The sequence below is a fragment of the Lissotriton vulgaris genome, chromosome 4_1 (genome assembly GCF_964263255.1).
Source record: "Lissotriton vulgaris chromosome 4_1, aLisVul1.2, whole genome shotgun sequence".
Lineage (NCBI taxonomy): Eukaryota > Metazoa > Chordata > Amphibia > Caudata > Salamandridae > Lissotriton > Lissotriton vulgaris.
The window spans coordinates 2,110,041,272-2,110,057,503 of NC_141691.1; the positions used below are offsets into that span (position 1 = coordinate 2,110,041,272).

The 16,232-nt window shown below is 45.6% G+C and overlaps 1 protein-coding gene across 1 annotated transcript in view; it reads left to right on the forward strand.

Moving 5' to 3' along the window:
- The first annotated feature begins 8,989 nt into the window (after positions 1-8,989).
- LOC147725142 (NKG2-C type II integral membrane protein-like) overlaps positions 8,990-16,232 on the forward strand; it is a 198,632-nt gene continuing 191,389 nt past the window's right edge. Inside the window, exons 1-2 of the mRNA XM_086918185.1 lie at positions 8,990-9,041; positions 9,189-9,614. Of these exons, the coding sequence (XP_086774311.1) occupies positions 9,455-9,614 (160 nt within the window). The 5' untranslated portion in view covers positions 8,990-9,041; positions 9,189-9,454. The remainder of the gene's footprint in view (positions 9,042-9,188; positions 9,615-16,232) is intronic.

Genomic DNA, 16,232 nt, shown 5'->3' on the forward strand with positions numbered 1-16,232 from the left:
TTGATCTTAGGGAAGTGAACAAGATTGTTGTGCCACAGTTTGCAGTTGTTCCTGATATCACTGCCTTATTGACTATGGTTCCAGCGTCAGCCACTTGGTTCTCGGTGATTGACTTGCAGAATGCTTTCTTCAGCATCCCGATTGCCGAGGAGAGCAGGGATTTTTTTGGCTTCAATTTAGGAGGCCGAAGTTTCCGCTTCAAACGCGCTCCTCAGGGCTACTGCGAAAGTCCATCGATATTCAGTCAGGCTCTGGAATCACAGCTTGACACGATTGTTCTACCTGATGGCGCGACGCTTATTCAGTGCGTAGATGATTTACTAGTCGCTGTAGATACTGAGGAGATTGCAAACAAGCCACTTTGTCATTGTTGCGTCATTTATGTGATCTGCGCCACAAGGTCTCTCTTTCAAAATTACAATATTGTCGACAAGAAGTGATCTATTTAGGTCACATCTTATCGAAGGAGGGAAGGAAGCTAACCCCAGAAAGAATACAGGCAATTGCAAAATTGAGTGTCCCAAGAACACAGAGAGAAGTGCGTGCTTTCTTGGGCATTACATCATATTGCAGACATTGGATACCAAATTTCTCCTTGTTGGCCAAACCCTTGGTGGCATTAACTTGCAAGGATACACCGAAACCCATTCCGTGGTCTGAAGAGTGTCAGACAAGTTTTTCCGAGTTGCGTGATGCATTGTGTTTGGCTCCTGTGTTGGGTACCCCCGACTACAGTAAGCCTTTTACGCTGTATGTCCATGAGAAAGAAGGTTGTGCATTATCAGTTCTGACACAGCCTTTTGGGGGCAAACAGCGTCCATGCGCGTACTTTTCAGCAACTCTAGACCCGGTAGCTAAGGCATTGCCAAGTTGCTTGAGAGCCACTGCGCAGCAGCTGTCTGTATTCGACAGTCTGCTGGGTTAGTAATGAATATTACCCTAATTGTCATGGTCCCACATGCAGTAGACATTTTGCTAAACAGAACAAGGACACAGCATTTAACTAGTGCTCGACTGTCAAGTTATGAGCTGACACTGCTAGCGAGTCACATACACATTAAGAGGTGTGACACACTCATCCCAGCCACGTTATTGCCCATTCCAGTAGAGACAGATGAGGTCGAACAACATGACTGCTGTTTTAGGACAGAAGAAGAGACAAAAGGGAGAGTAGATTTACAGGACACTCCTCTTCCTAAATGTAATGATACCTTATGGGTTGATGGTTCATGTTTCAAGTTGCCGAATGGTGATACGACTGCAGCATATGCTGTGACAACATTGCACACGATTGTTGAAGCTGCACGTATCCCACACAATTCCGCGCGAGCAGCAGAATTGATTGCATTTACAAGAGCATGTGTGTTGGCAAAAGGAAAAAGGGCGAATGTGTACACGGACAGCCAATACGCCTTTGGCGTGGCTCACAGTTTTGGACGATTGTGGCGTGAACGTGGGTTCCTGACTTCGCATGATACAAAGATCCAACACGGTCAGTTAGTAAATGAGCTTCTCGAGTCACTGACCTTGCCACTACAAGTTGCGATTGTGAAATGCAGTGCACACAAAAAGGTGACGGATGATGTTGGTCGTGGGAACGCGTTTGCAGATGAAGTTGCAAAAGAAACTGCAAGGAACGTAATGAGCCGAATGTATGTTTCAGGCCCCGCGAGATGGATTGGTGATGTTGGTATGTGTGCAGATACGATTGAGAGTGTGAAGTCTATCCAATCCGAAGCCACAGAGAAAGAGGTGAATGAATGGAGAGAAAGTAGGGGTAAACTGGATGGGAATGGTTGTTGGGTTGAATTGTCAGAGCATCAGAGATGGCTGTTACCCGATACGTATGTGCTTGCTGTGGTGACAATGGCTCATGGGATGGCTCACATCAGTGTGAAAGGGATCTGTAAGTTGTTGGCTCCAGTATGGCAGAATAGTGGAATCCCTAAATGTGCAGAGAATGTGGTCAAGAACTGTATGGTGTGTCTGAAGTACAACCCCAACTCCAGCTGGTCATTTTGCGCCTCCAACGTATCCGTTCGAGATTTTGCAGCTACATTTCATCCACATGGAAAGGTGCAACAATCTGAAATACGTACTCGTTGTTGTTTGTGCCTTTTCCAGGTGGGTCGAAGCATATCCCCTTAAGGACAATACAGCCTTATCCACAGCTAAAGCCCTTGTCAAAGAGTTCTTCCCTAGGTTTGGAATGCCTAGAATGGTCTGGAGTGATAATGGGAGTGAATTCGTGGGACGAGTAATGAAGAAAGTGTGTGAGGGGCTAGGCATACACCAGAAGTTCCACGCTGCAAATCACCCCCAATCAGCTGGACAAGTAGAGTGCTACAACGGCACGTTAAATTTGAAACTGGCCAAGATTCAAGCAAGCACAGGTCTTAAATGGCCTGACGCTCTGCCCTTGGCGCTCCTATCCACAAGAATGACTGTTCATTCTAGATTGGGACTTAGTCCACATGAAATTGTGTTCGGCCGCCCGGCCAACATATGGGGAGTGCCAAGGCCCACCAGGTTCAGTGAAATAGAGCATCCTGTACTGCTTGACTATCTGTATGAATTGACGGCTAAATTGCGTGTTTTACATCAACAGGTCTACGACAGTCTACCTCAGGCCCCTGAAGCTCCAGGACACCCTATCGATCCTGGAACATATGTCCTCATGAAAAACTTCCAGCGAACGAGGAATGACCAGCCCCGGTGGACCGGCCCTCACCTAGTTCTCCTATCCACAAGATCGTCAGTTCGAGTGGAAGGAAAGAAAAACTGGATCCACGGGACCCATTGCAATAGGGTCCCGTTACCTCTGCCTTATGACCGATGGGTCCAGGAGGGAATTGCTGACTCTGAGGCTGAGACTGTGCCTCGTTTCTTACCCTTCAGTGATGCACGTTTGAAAGGAACTACTTCTGAAAAAGAAAGCGATAACATTCTGCAAGGATCTGTGCCACCATCAATGCAGTTGGACACTACTGAGCCTGAACTCCTGTTTCTAGACCACACAGCACCTGGTCGAAACCGTTATAACTTGAGGCCAAGACCTATGACTATGGACAAATAAATATTTTTCTTTTTGATTGTGCAGCTCTCTCATCCAGGAAACTTGCTCATTTTTGATTTTCGAACCGCCATCCGGTTCTCCTGCTAGGGCCGCGGTTGCCACAGTCTTTGGAGTGCAGCTGGAGACGGTTAGGTCAACAGTTCTGGTTGGTCTAAGAGAGTTGCCCTAAACTGACAGAAGCACTCCTTAGCAGAAACAATCTCCCACCGCGGGCAGCAACTTAGAGGATGGAGTTTCCCAAGATGGAGAGACCTGCCAGATCAACGAACTTTGAAACGAGAATATGCACTGTGATGGCAAAAACGCGATTTTTAATAATATGCATTTTTATGTTGTGTAGTATAATGATGTTTTTGGTGGGCTATGCTTTATTCACCTTTCGAGTATCATTTGCACACACCACACAGCCCACACCTCCTCCTACTGTTTCCCCGCACTCTTTTCACCCCATGCCTGAACCCGAGTCTGCCAGAAGATTAGAATTCATAAATAACTCATTCGTTCAGCTGCTACACCAGCACCAGTCTGTAATGAACACGACAAATTGTTGGGTATGTGGACTTATGCCACACATGACAGATAAGGGTATCCCATATTTTGTCCTGCCATTTAGCTACCATGGTTCTCTGTGGGCATTTCAAACAATGTTCCTGTTTTCCCTCGAACCATATTCCCCAGGAAGAAACTCGAGCAACAAGGCACTAGTGGCAGGAATTAGAAATAGGAGTAGGGATATCGACACGTATAGAACGATTCCCAGAGATGAATTGAAGCCTTACAGCAGATGGAACATATCAAAATATGGAATTTCTTAGCAGCTAAGGGTACCTACTTCGTCTGCCATGATAGAGCATACACATGGTTGCCCCCTGACTTTTCGGGCACATGTTTTATCTTGTTCCTGCTGCCACCCACCTACACGGCCGAGGCAGATTACCATCGGACAAGGACAGTTAGGGGTGTTGTGAGTAAAGACGACACTGCGGAACAGGAGTTTGGGGATTTCGCAAAAGGTTTTCTGCCGTTTTGGAGGCCTATGGTGAACAGCAGGAACATTCGCCAATTGACGAGGGTAGTTGAATCGGCCGTGATCGAAACGGCTGGTGCCCTTAGTAACTTGACTGCGGAGCTCCAGTCGGACCGCCTTATGACTCTTCAGAACAGGGTTGCCCTAGATGTCATACTTGCAGACCGTGGTGGGGTATGTAAAGTGATCCAATCCAGTTGCTGCATCTTCATCCCAGATAACGCTCCGACAGTATACCAGGCCATCTCCAAACTGCATAAGATTTCCGAGTCCATTCACGTGGATGAAGGAGACTGGTCCTTAATGGGGTGGTTCTGGAAATTGATATCTGCCTGGGGATGGAAGATTCTGATAGTCATTGGGATGGTCTTAGCCATTCTGTTCATGTTATGTCTGTGTGTACAGTGTGCTCCTGCAATATGTGGCCTCTGTGCTACATCATGTGTAAGGAAGCCTGTATCAAGAGATGAACTAAGTAACAGGATGATGCTACAGCAGCATCTCAATGACTTTATGTACACAGACCTGGACTCAGATTAGCATGAGTATAGGTTATTGCCTATATAAGGGCAAAAGGAGGGTCTGTGGTACTGAAAATTCTAGACCCTGCTGTTGTATGGTACCGAAGCTCTACACTCGTGTCAGAAAATATCATCGTACCATGAAGAATTTGGTATCGGCAGACCGGTAATAATCAAGACATTATACCTGTGTATTTGCGTCATGATTGAGTGACGAAATCACCCTTAAATCGTAGTTTCTGTCTTGAACCCTCGGGTTCCATTTTGTGACCGGCATCCATCTTGTGATTGCCCTACATAGTCAAAATGACCAAGGCCGAATCCGATCTGAAAGGACACGTACACCTTTGCTGACTCCTCTGTGACCTGGGCGAGCTGACTCCACTGCCTCAAGCCAAACCTGTTCGGGCAGTTCTCATCCCAATGGCTGAGCGAGATTAGCATCAAGGCACAACATGTCATAAACCGATCATCGCATACAAGCTACGCTAATCTCACACACACCTGTCCCTGTTTCTTCTTTATGGCTAGTTTTACAAGGAGGAGGTGACCGATTTTATTGGGGATTCATCGATATCTGATGGAAGTTCTGAGCCTTGCTGGGTAATCTATCACAAACTGGACAAACGAAAATATGGGTTTGCCATCATGACTCTGCTCTTTCTTTATAGTAGAAATATTTATATGACCAACTGTAAAAAACGAAGAATTCTTGCCTGAAGTGTAATATTTTGTATAAAAAGAGAAGACTGGTTCTGTAAAAACGAGCAGTCTCCTAAGAACCTACATGCGCTTCATGCTGTTGTACTTCTAGGACACCTGTTACTGGTTGCAGCCAATAAACTCGATCCTTGACATCACCTAGAAGACTCTGTGTTTCTGTGGTCCGAAACAGGAAGAACTCAAGAGGTCTTTGGGTGTTCCCCTTGCACCGCCGGGTCCCTAAAAACCCGGTACCTCACTAGAGTGCAGGCTCCACCAAGAATTACACACCACCTGAGTATCTATCTCCCTGCGTTCTTCACAACCAGACTCCCTCGCTTTAGTCGCCGCCTTCATTCGGGTGGGTGCTTACCTTTAAAAATAGAGGGCCTCATTTATGAGGCCGTACGTCACTTTTACGCCGCCAGTGCGTCACTTTTTGTGACGCACCAGCAGCGTAAAAAATGTGCCTTGTTGCACCATATTTACAAAGTGACGCATCTAGGTAGATGCGTCACTTTGTAAACCCCTGCGCCACATTATACCTGCGCCAGGTATAATGTATGCAAGGGGGGCGTATTGACGCAAGGAAGGGTTGTAGAAGTGACGCAGTGAAATCTATGAGATTTCACTGCGTCACTTTTAGGACGCCTTTGCGTCAACATCTTGCGCCTGCCTCACAGCAGGCGTAAGACTGACGCAGGCCCTTTCACAGAAAAACTGACGTATCTGTAACTCCCTGCGACATGATGCGTCATACATTAAATATGACGCATCAGGAATGTCGCAAGGAGTGCGCACTGAGAAGTGACGCATCGCTGCTTTCACGCAGAGATGCGTCATTTCTCATAAATGAGGCCCAGAGATTCTGATGATGGCAGTTTTTGCTTACCCCCCACTGCCTTCACTTTTATTTGTTATGTGATAAGAGACAACTCCCACATAATGCTCCTGAGTGATGTCACCTCAAGCCCAGAGCAGCACTAGCACCAGTGCCCCTAGCATATTTACAATTGTGTATTGTTCTGTCTTTGTATAAATACGCCTTGTTGTGTAACCTTTTAGCTCTGTCCTTCTCTGGCCGTCTCCTCACGTCTTATTGTAATGCGCTCTTTTACTGTGCACGGAGATTTCTTCCATCTGTTAATTGTGCTGATTTAGGCCTAAAATCTGACTAATTACTGCCTGACCTGGAAATGGCTATAACCCACAGGTGCAGATTTACAAGTTCCATGCGCCACATTTACGCCACGATTGCATCACTTCTGTGACGCAGCGTCGGTGTAAACCATGCGCCACGTTACACCTTTTTTACAACGTGACGCATCTAGGGAGATGTGTCACGTTGTAAAGCCCTGCGCCACATGAAACCCGTGTTAGGTTTCATGTGAGCGTTCCAGGGCAGGGTGGGCTTTCCGTCACAGGAATGCCTCGTAAAAGTGATGCAGTGAAATCTACACAATTTCACGGAGTCACTTTTACGTCCATGCTGCATCAAAATCCTGCGCCTGCTTGAAGCAGGGGTAAGGACTGCTTACATGTTAGGCATAGGGCGGCCCTGAGCATTGCTGGAGCTGTGTCGTCCTTGCTAAGCGATTCCAGGAATGCACCGCCCTTACGCCACAGGATGCAACAAGCATCACCCTATCTTTGTGCCATGGTGCGACGCATTTGTGGTGGCGCAGGGAAGGAATTGCGTGTCGCATCTTTTCTGGCCCATCCCTGCTGATTTGCAGAGATGCGGCAGAACTCGTAAATCTGCCCAACAGGCTCTAGATGTCGATGTCTGCTAAGATACTTCAAGACTTCTCAGTACCATGCTAGTTTATTTTGTGTCTGAGGGCGGCTTGTGAAGGCTGTCTGGTCGCACAGCACCCCCATGCACTGCTCCCACCCTGTGCTGCCGCAGACTTGCAGGATTCAACCTCCACCCTGGGTTCAAATTTCAAAGGAAGCGAGGCACCCAGTCAGCTTGCCATGCAAGGCAGTAAGGAGTTGGAGTGGACTGTTGTGGCCTTTTGTCGCCATTACACTGCAAACCACCCATAACATTCCATGCCACCTCATGCTTTCCAGGCCACGCTTTTCTTAAGGTTAAATATTGAGTCTTGCGAGACTGGGGAAATGGTCTTTTTTTTAAGTTACCCACAAAATTCGAGCACATAGTTCTTTATTTAAAGGGTCCGCAATGTATTATGCCCAAAAAACTATTAGCTGACAAGTACTTTCTAAAAAAGGTCAATGCTGCAGTGATTCTGTCATTAGGTCCGTTGTCAGTTTATTTGTCAAATTTGATTTTATGACTTAAAATATATCATTTAATTAATAACACATAGAAATGATCTCTTTTTAGCCTGTTTTACATGGATATTTTTGAAGTTTATATTTTACGTATTTATTATCAGTATGTCATCATTTTAAATTTAATTGGAGCATTCTTTACATGGCTGGACCTCTGTTTCAGGAAATAGGAGGGGACTCGAATAATCAAATGGTGCAAAGCAGATGTACAGCAAATGGATCATGTGCAGCAAGAACGAAGGCATGTAATAAATAAAAAGTGTCTCCAGAAACCGCACCAAAAAACCCTGTTATTTACCACATTTTAACTGCTGCACACTAGCCTTAATATCACATAATTATATTACACAAATACACTATGAACCACACAAGTCCACCCCATACAACTCCACAACTAACAAATCCATTTTAAACCACATAATTCCACTACAAACCACATACATCTCCACTCCAAAGCAAAACACAAAGATAAAAGGCATTGTCATTTACAGTGCCAACAGTTCTAATTCTCGCAAAGCCGAGACCTATTGCATTGCAAATGCTTGTTGGTTGAAGTAATGGACGCTCATGTCTGCGCTGGAGCTCCCGTGCTTTATGGTTGTTTCCCGGCAGCTAGAGGAGCCAGTGACATGAGCGCTGGGGGCGGGGAGGTGGGACAGTCCCCTCAGGGGGGGCGAGGGGAGGGTGTTGATTGACAGCCTGGCTCCGAGGGCTCCGGGAGGGCGGGCAGGGTTGCCAAGCGACTATAGACGCACATGCGGTCCGGTCACTGGGCTGGGAGGACGTGGGCGCTGTGAAGGATCGTGCGAGAGAGACAGACCTGGAGTAAGGCCCACCGCACCCCCGAGACCCCAGGACTGCCGAGGAGAAGTCGCAGTGTCAAGGAGGAGGGTTCATGCCGCCTGTGAGTGATAAAGACTGGGAGACGGGGACCCCCCCTTACAAAGAAGTCAGCATCATAAGAGCGAGTGGTGACTCGGGGTATGCCACACTTTGTACCAGAGCAATCGTACACCCTCCAATCCCTGACACCTTCAGGACCCTGCCGGACCCTGGGGACCAGTGTTATGTCCTTGGGGATGGCCCGCCCCTGACGCCAAGGAGCGCGGCTCGTTGAAGTCATGTGACTCCCTATAATAAAGAGGGGCCTCGCACGCACGTAGGCATTCAGACGCGCGCACCGAGAGCCACAAAGTTATCCCCAGAGTCTGTCTCAGTTATTTCTAGGGCCACGTGTCAGGCCTAGGTAGCCTTAGATGCCCCGGAGTGTAGGCCCCAAGTTGTTACCCCTAGGGCAGTCATCTCCCGATTGCAGAACACAACAACCAGGACAGCCCAGGACCGAGGCCGGGGGCTGTGGATGGAGCCAGACCAGAGGGGCAGAGAGGGGAGGGGGTCCTGCTGGGTCAGAGAGGCAGGAGAGACTCTGAACAGGGGCTTCACCGAGACACAGAGGGAGGAGGAGAAGATGCGGAGTCAGGGGTTGAGATGCTGGTGTGGAGAGAGAGCACGGACAGGAGAGAGGCTCTGAAGGAGGGGGCTGGGACAGACGGTCAGGGAGACAGGGGGGAGAGAAGGGGATCAGTGCTGGGGCTTCACCAAGACAAAGAGAGAAGAAGAGAAGATGCGGAGTCAGGAAGTGAGATGCTGGTGTGGAGAGAGAGCCCGGACAGGAGAGAGGCTCTGAAGGAGGGGGCTGGGACAGAGCAGCAGAGGAGGAAAAGGCTCCCGCAGGAGCAGGGAGACCGGGGGGAGAGGAGGAACTCAGGGCTGGGGCTTCACCAAGACACAGAGAGAGTAGGGGAAGATGCGGAGTGAGGAGGTGAGATGCTGCCGGGGAGGGAGAGCCCGGACCGAAGAGAGGCTCTGAAGGAGGGGTCTGGGACAGAGCAGACGAGCCTGATACCGAGGACAGGACCCGAGGGGTTCACACAGACACCTCCCGGAGAGAAGGCGAGCCTGAAGAGGATGCACCTGCCACCTACAGGTAAGAAGGTGCCATTTTGAATTTTTTTAATTTTATTTTATGCGATTTTATATAGCGCAGACTTTACCCGAAGGTGTCAGAGCGCTTCACAATAGGAACAGTAACGTTACAAGAGGAGAAAATTACAAGTGGGCATTGTTAGATTTGGGGGTCTCTAGTTGGCTAATAGGGACCCTTGAATCTAGTCAGGGTAAGGGGATTACGCTCCTAAATAACCCCTGCTCACCCGAAAAGACAGGCTTATCTCAGAGGCAGTGTGTAAAACATGTGTGACCACATATGGTAACCCAGTGACAACACTACAGAGGGACACCACACAAGGTTTTATATAAAAAAGAAGTAGACTTTATACAGATTTACCACAAGACCATAAACGACAAAAATACACAATACTGTTACTTTAAGATGGTAATTTTAGCTTAGTTCAGTTCAGTTCTTAAAATGCAACACTTTGCGTCAATGTACGCTTCCACGACAAGCAATGTCACAGCGATGGGAATGCGGCTAAGTTCAGATGCAAAGGAAATAAAGACGTAAAGATCTTCTCTGGGGATGCGTGACGTTCTCGGTTCGATGTGTGGACTGCAGCGGCGAAACCCTTGTTCAGAAGTGAGTTGGCAACAGTGTCAGCTGCGACACTCTTCTCCCAGTTTGTGTGAAGCTTCTGCACAATGCGACAACTACAGCAGTGACATCCTTTTTCAGAAATGCGACAGCAGCAGCTCTGACGGCAGCGCGCTTCTCTTGGGATGAGAGGAGCTTTCCTTGACGCGGTGCAATGCGACAGTTCCTGCGGCAACACCCTTGTTCAGAAGTACAACAGCAGCAGCAGCGACGGGGACATGCTTCCTCATCGTTGCGGCACGCTTCTTTCGATGGGGTGCAGTGCGACAACTCAGGCGGTGACATCCTTGTTCAGAAGTGCGACGGCAGCAGCAGCAACGGCCACACGCTTCGTTCTTGTTGAGTCGCGCTTCCAGCTCCTTGCGACACGCAGTCCCTCAGAAGGCCCAAAACAGTAGCAGGAACTTCCAAAATAACTCTGGGGAGCTGGGGGTTGAAGTCTGTTATCCCTGAGGCTTCAGCAGGAGGCAAGCTCTTTTCCAAGCCCTAGGAGATCCTTCACAAGTTGAAAGCAAAGTACACAAAGTTCCTATCTCCATCCTTTGGCAGTATGGCAACCACTGGAGGCCAATTCCCCCAGCAGCACTTCAGCTTGGGAATAGTCTCTCCTCAGTTTCTTCAGATTCCTCTCCTCAGTCAACGTTTCTTCTTGTAGTCCAAAAGTGATCTAAATTCACTAAAAGCACGGTCCCAATACTTATACCCCAAATCCTTTGTTCTCTGAGGGTAGAGGGGCCTTTGCCCAGTCCAAACCAGTTATGAAGCACTCTGTTTACCAGACTTCTCCTTTCCTTTCACAGTGCAGGGCAGAAACATCAGACGCCCCACAGGAGTTGGAGCCAGCATTGTGGAAGGCAAGTACAGCCCTGGAGCACTTTGTTGACATGATTCCTTCTCCTCTTTCACTGTGCAGGGCAGAGACATCAGACGCACCACAGGGGTTGGAGCCGGCATTGTGGAAGGCAGGCACAGCCCTATTCAGGTCCCAGGTCCATCTCCTCCCTTCCATCGAGATGCAGATCTCTCTATTCACCACTGGGCTGACTCATCCTGTCTCTTGGAATCCCCCAGCCCTGTCACTCACAAGCTCCAGACAAAAGAATACACAACCTAGCAGAGGCAGGCTTGAAAGGTTTAAGCAAGCAAATACCTATTTTCTAAAAGTGGTATTTGCAAACACAGAATGTTAAAACCAACTTCACTAAAAGATGTATCTTATCATTCCGAGTCCAGGCATACTAAACTCAAATTTCTACCATGTTCTCTTAGTCAGTTAGGATTATAAAATGTAATAATTCTAACAGCCCATTCTGGCCTATAGAGAACAGGTAGCCTACAATAGCGAAAAACGACAATGGCTGTAATTCACTATCATAACATGCCATACACATCAGGTCTTGTCCTACCTTATACTTACAATACACCCTGCCCTTGGGCCTACCATAGGGATTTCTGATATGAAGAAAAGGGAAGGTTTAGGGACTGGCAAGTGGGTGCATTTTCCCTTCCAGCATGACAGTACCTGACTGCACGCAGGTTCTGCAATGGAAGACCTTAGTCACATTTTACAAGGCTGCTTCTGTGGGTGGCACAACCAGTGCTGCAAGCCCAATAGCAGTATTTGGATTTACACGCCCTGGGCACCCCAGGTGCACTGGTGCACTGTACTAGGGTCTGACAAGTAAACCAAACAGTCAATCATGGAAACACTAATTCATACATTAATTTACATCAGGAAGAGCATATGCACTTTAGCACTGATCAGCAGTGGCAAAGTGCCCAGAGTTATAAAACCAACAAAAACAGGTCAGACAAAATACAGGAGGAAGGCAACAAGTTCAGGGATGACCATGCAAAAAGGGCCAAGTCCAACAGGCATGTTACAAAAGCAAACGTTACGTTACATGAGGCAAAAGTGACCATCTTGCATGTATCAAAAGCAAACAAAATACAAGAAGAGGTAGCAAACGATACGTTACAAGAGGAAAAAGTGACGTGTGCATGTTACATAAGCGTACAAGATACAAGTAGAGGTATAATACTGCAATTAATGGCAGACACTCAAAACACTCACTGGGAAGGCATTTCTATCGGCATGGAGCACAGAATTTCCTTCAGTGGAAGAACTTCCTTCAGGGAATAGAGAGGGCGTGAATGAGATTTGGAAGTGTTTCTGAAGGAGGAGAACTTTGAGGTCAGTTTTGAAGGACCGGGAAGAGGTGGTGGTCCGGAGCTGAGGCAGAAGTGAGTTCCAGATTCTCACTGTGTTGCCTGAAAAGGATTGGGCCATCGATCTTTCTTTTTTGAAAGTGGGAGTTTCAAGCAATACATTTTCCGCATTATGTGATGGTCTAGAGCCTCCAGAGAGTTTTAGTTTATTCGCCAGGTAGCAAGGAGAGGAGCAGTGCAAGGCTTCGTGGGGGATACAGGCACTCTTATAGATGGATCTTGCCTCGATGGGAAGCGAACGGAGGGTGGATAAAATTGGTGTTATGTGGTCGCTTTTTTTGGCCCCATATATGAAACGAGCTGCTGAATGGAGAACAGATTCAAGGGGCCTGTGGGATTTGGGGAGGCCAGTAAGAAGAGAATTGCAGTAGTCCAATCTAGAGAGAACCAGCGATTGGACCAGGATTTAAAGGTCTTGCTCCGGGAAGAAGTGACTAATCCCCCAAAGAAGGTGCAGATGGTATCTAGCAAACTTTGCAATGGAATTGATGTGGGAGAGTAGATTGAGTTTTTTGTCTAGTATGACACCTAGGGATTTTGCGCTGTCGACAATGATGGGTTTGTTGTTAAGTAGAGCCATTTGATCCATCCATGATTGAACCAGGGAGGAGAAAGTGAGGAGGAGAGGAGGAGGAATTCAGTTTTGAAGGGATTCCGAATCAGTTGATGAGTTGAGATCCAGTTTTAAATGGAGTCGAGGGTTATGTTATGTTATGTTATAAAGACTTTTATAACGCGCTCTATTACTAACAAGTATCCTGGCGCGAACTAACAAGTATCCTGGCGCGCAAGGGTAGACACCTTAAGGTATATTTGAGTGTTGTCTGCATAGAGATGATAGAGGATCACAGATTTACTTAGGAGATTCCCCAATGGTTCCAAATAGAGTTTGAACTAAGTGGGTGCAAGTATAGAGCCTTGAGGGACACCTTGACATATGACAACAAGGGGGAAGAGCAGCAGTGAAAGGTAGAGCAGACGGAACTGCAGAGAAATGAACAAGCCAGTTTAAGAGCAAAAGACTGCCTCCAAAACTTCTTTTTTCAGTTTAAGAATTTTTTTATTAAGTTTTAACAAAAACAATACAAAGCCATATAATGGTTCAGGTAAACCAAAATAAGATAAACATGAGGCATATGGTGAATGTAAAAACAAAGTTAAGAGAAAGAAGATGAGAAGAAATGGAAAGTAAAGATTGAGGAAAAGAAGAAAGAGAGGAAAAGAAGAGGAGGGAAAGAGGAGAATAGAAGAAAAAGAGAGAGCTAGATCAAGACTAAGGGGAATATGTGCAAGGAAGGAAAGGACTAAGTAATCAATTGGGAGATTTGGACGAGAGATAGGTAGTAAAAGGGAGCCATAGAAGATCAGATTTAATTTTTAAGGAAACAGAAGAAGAGGAAGCGATGGCAATCCTATGCTCGTCACAAATGAAGTTCCACCAGGTAAGTACAGACAATTTGGAGTTATCTTTCCAACAAGAGAGAATCACTTTAAAAGCAATAGCAATAAAAAGATCAAGCAATCTAGCACTAGATGGTACAACATCTATATCAGCTGATACAGAGTCTAAAAACACATTTAGTAATGATAATGAAGAGGAGCAATGAAACATTCGCATGCAAATATTGCAAACAGAATTCCAAAAGGATAAAACAGAAGGACACTCATATAAAAGGTGTTTAAGTGTGCCCGTTTCCAAAGAACATGACCAACATTATGTAGAAACTGAAGACGAAAACTTAGAAATACTTACAGGTGTGATAACAGCTCTATGATAGATAAAAAATACTGATTGAGTAATGCGTGCTGCAATAGAAACTTTAAACAATTTAGACCATAAACGATCCCAAACATCAACAGATAAGGAAACAGACAAATCAGTTTCCCTTGCAATCTCAACATTTGATTTAGGTCGATCAATAACAGTTGATAACAATAGTTTATATACAAGAGCGGCTTTAGGTTGGAGTATTGAAAACAACAGATATAGGGGAGTAGAGGGAGAGAAAGACGGTAATGTATCAGGTGCTGAAAGAGTAGCTAAGTGACATTGTATGGCGGCAGTAATATTAGTATACTCAGTAAGATAAGACAAGGGCAAATTATATAAAGCTTTTAATTCATGAAAAGGAATAATAGTATTATTGGAGAAAAATTGATGAACAAATAAAATATCCTTTTCTTTCCAATATTTATAATAGAAAGATTTGCCCTTATATTTGAGGAATTTATTATACCATGCAATCGATGACAAAAAACATTGAAGAGGGGATAGATCCTTAGAGAATGTGCTGTGAAGTAGTGTTTGTGAATATTTTAAGACCGGGTGTTTGGCCAAAAAAGAACAATTTGACATAAAAACAGTGTGTTGAAACGAGAAATCCTTTAACAGTGAGCGTTCAAAAGCAACCCATCTGGGTAGCGCGGTATCCATAAAATCATAAGCTAAAGAAAAGGATTGCTTAATCAGGAAAGCAGAGTGATAAGTTTTAAAATTGGGGAAACTGACACCACCTTCATTCTTAGGGCGGATGAGTTTGTGTAAGGCAATACGAGGGTGCTTATCATTCCACAAGAATTTAGAACAAATAGAATGTATACGATTAAAATATGAATTGGGTATTTTTATCGGGAGCATAGAAACAGTGTAAAGTATATGTGGCGTGATCATCATCTTAATAGTATCAAGTCTGCCCCACCAGGACAAGAACAGGGGAGACCAAATGTGTAGGAGGGATTGGATTTTTTGTACAAGGGAGGCTAAGGTAAGTTTGAGCATGTCAGCGAGGGATGAAGAAAACTAAATGCCAAGGTATTTAATTTTGGAAGGGCACCACGTGAAATCAATAGAATCAAACATGTATTGATAGCAGACGGAATTTAAAGGCAAAACTTCTGTTTTGGATAAGTTAAGTTTATAGCCTGAAATGGAGGAATATAAACGAACTTCGTCCAAAAAAGGAGGGAGAGAGGTGACAGGGTTAGCCATATAAACCAAGACGTCATCAACATATGCCGATATTTTTGTTTCAATAGAGGTGAGTTTAAAACCATTAATGTTAGGGTTAGTTCGGATTCGTTCCAAAAAAGGTTCAAGACAAAGGATAAACAATAACGGGGAAAGAGGACAGCCTTGTCTTGTACCCCTAGATAAGGAAAAAAATCTAGAAAATTGGTTATTAACAAAAATACTGGCTCGGGGAGATGAGTATAGGAGCTTAACCAGGGAAATAAAAGCAGGCCTCAAACCAAACCATTGTAAGGTACGAAACATAAATTGCCAATTGATACGGTCAAAGGCCTTCTCAGCATCCAAAGAAAGGGCTGCTAGTGGAGCTTTAAAATGTTTACTATAAGAAATAATATTGGAAAACATATGAGCATTATCTGCTGCTAACCTGCCTTTCACAAAACCAACTTGGTCCGTTTTAATCAAAAGCGGGATAAGAGAATCAAGATGGGAAGCTAGGATTTTGGCAACAATTTTACAATCATAGTTAATCAGGGATATAGGACGATAGTTTTTACACTGGGAGTGATCTTTTTTGAGTTTGGGAATTATAATAATTAGAGCATCCAAGAAAGACCCAGACGCCTTAGCGTCAGCTATAAAGGAATTAAAAAGTTGCTGTAATTGCAGCACAAAAATGGCATGAAATGCTGAGTAAAACTCAACAGGTAATCCGTCAGGTCCTGGTGCCTTTGATTTTTTGAGGGAATTGATAGCCCGAAGAACTTCTTGAGGAGAAATATCTTTCTCTAACT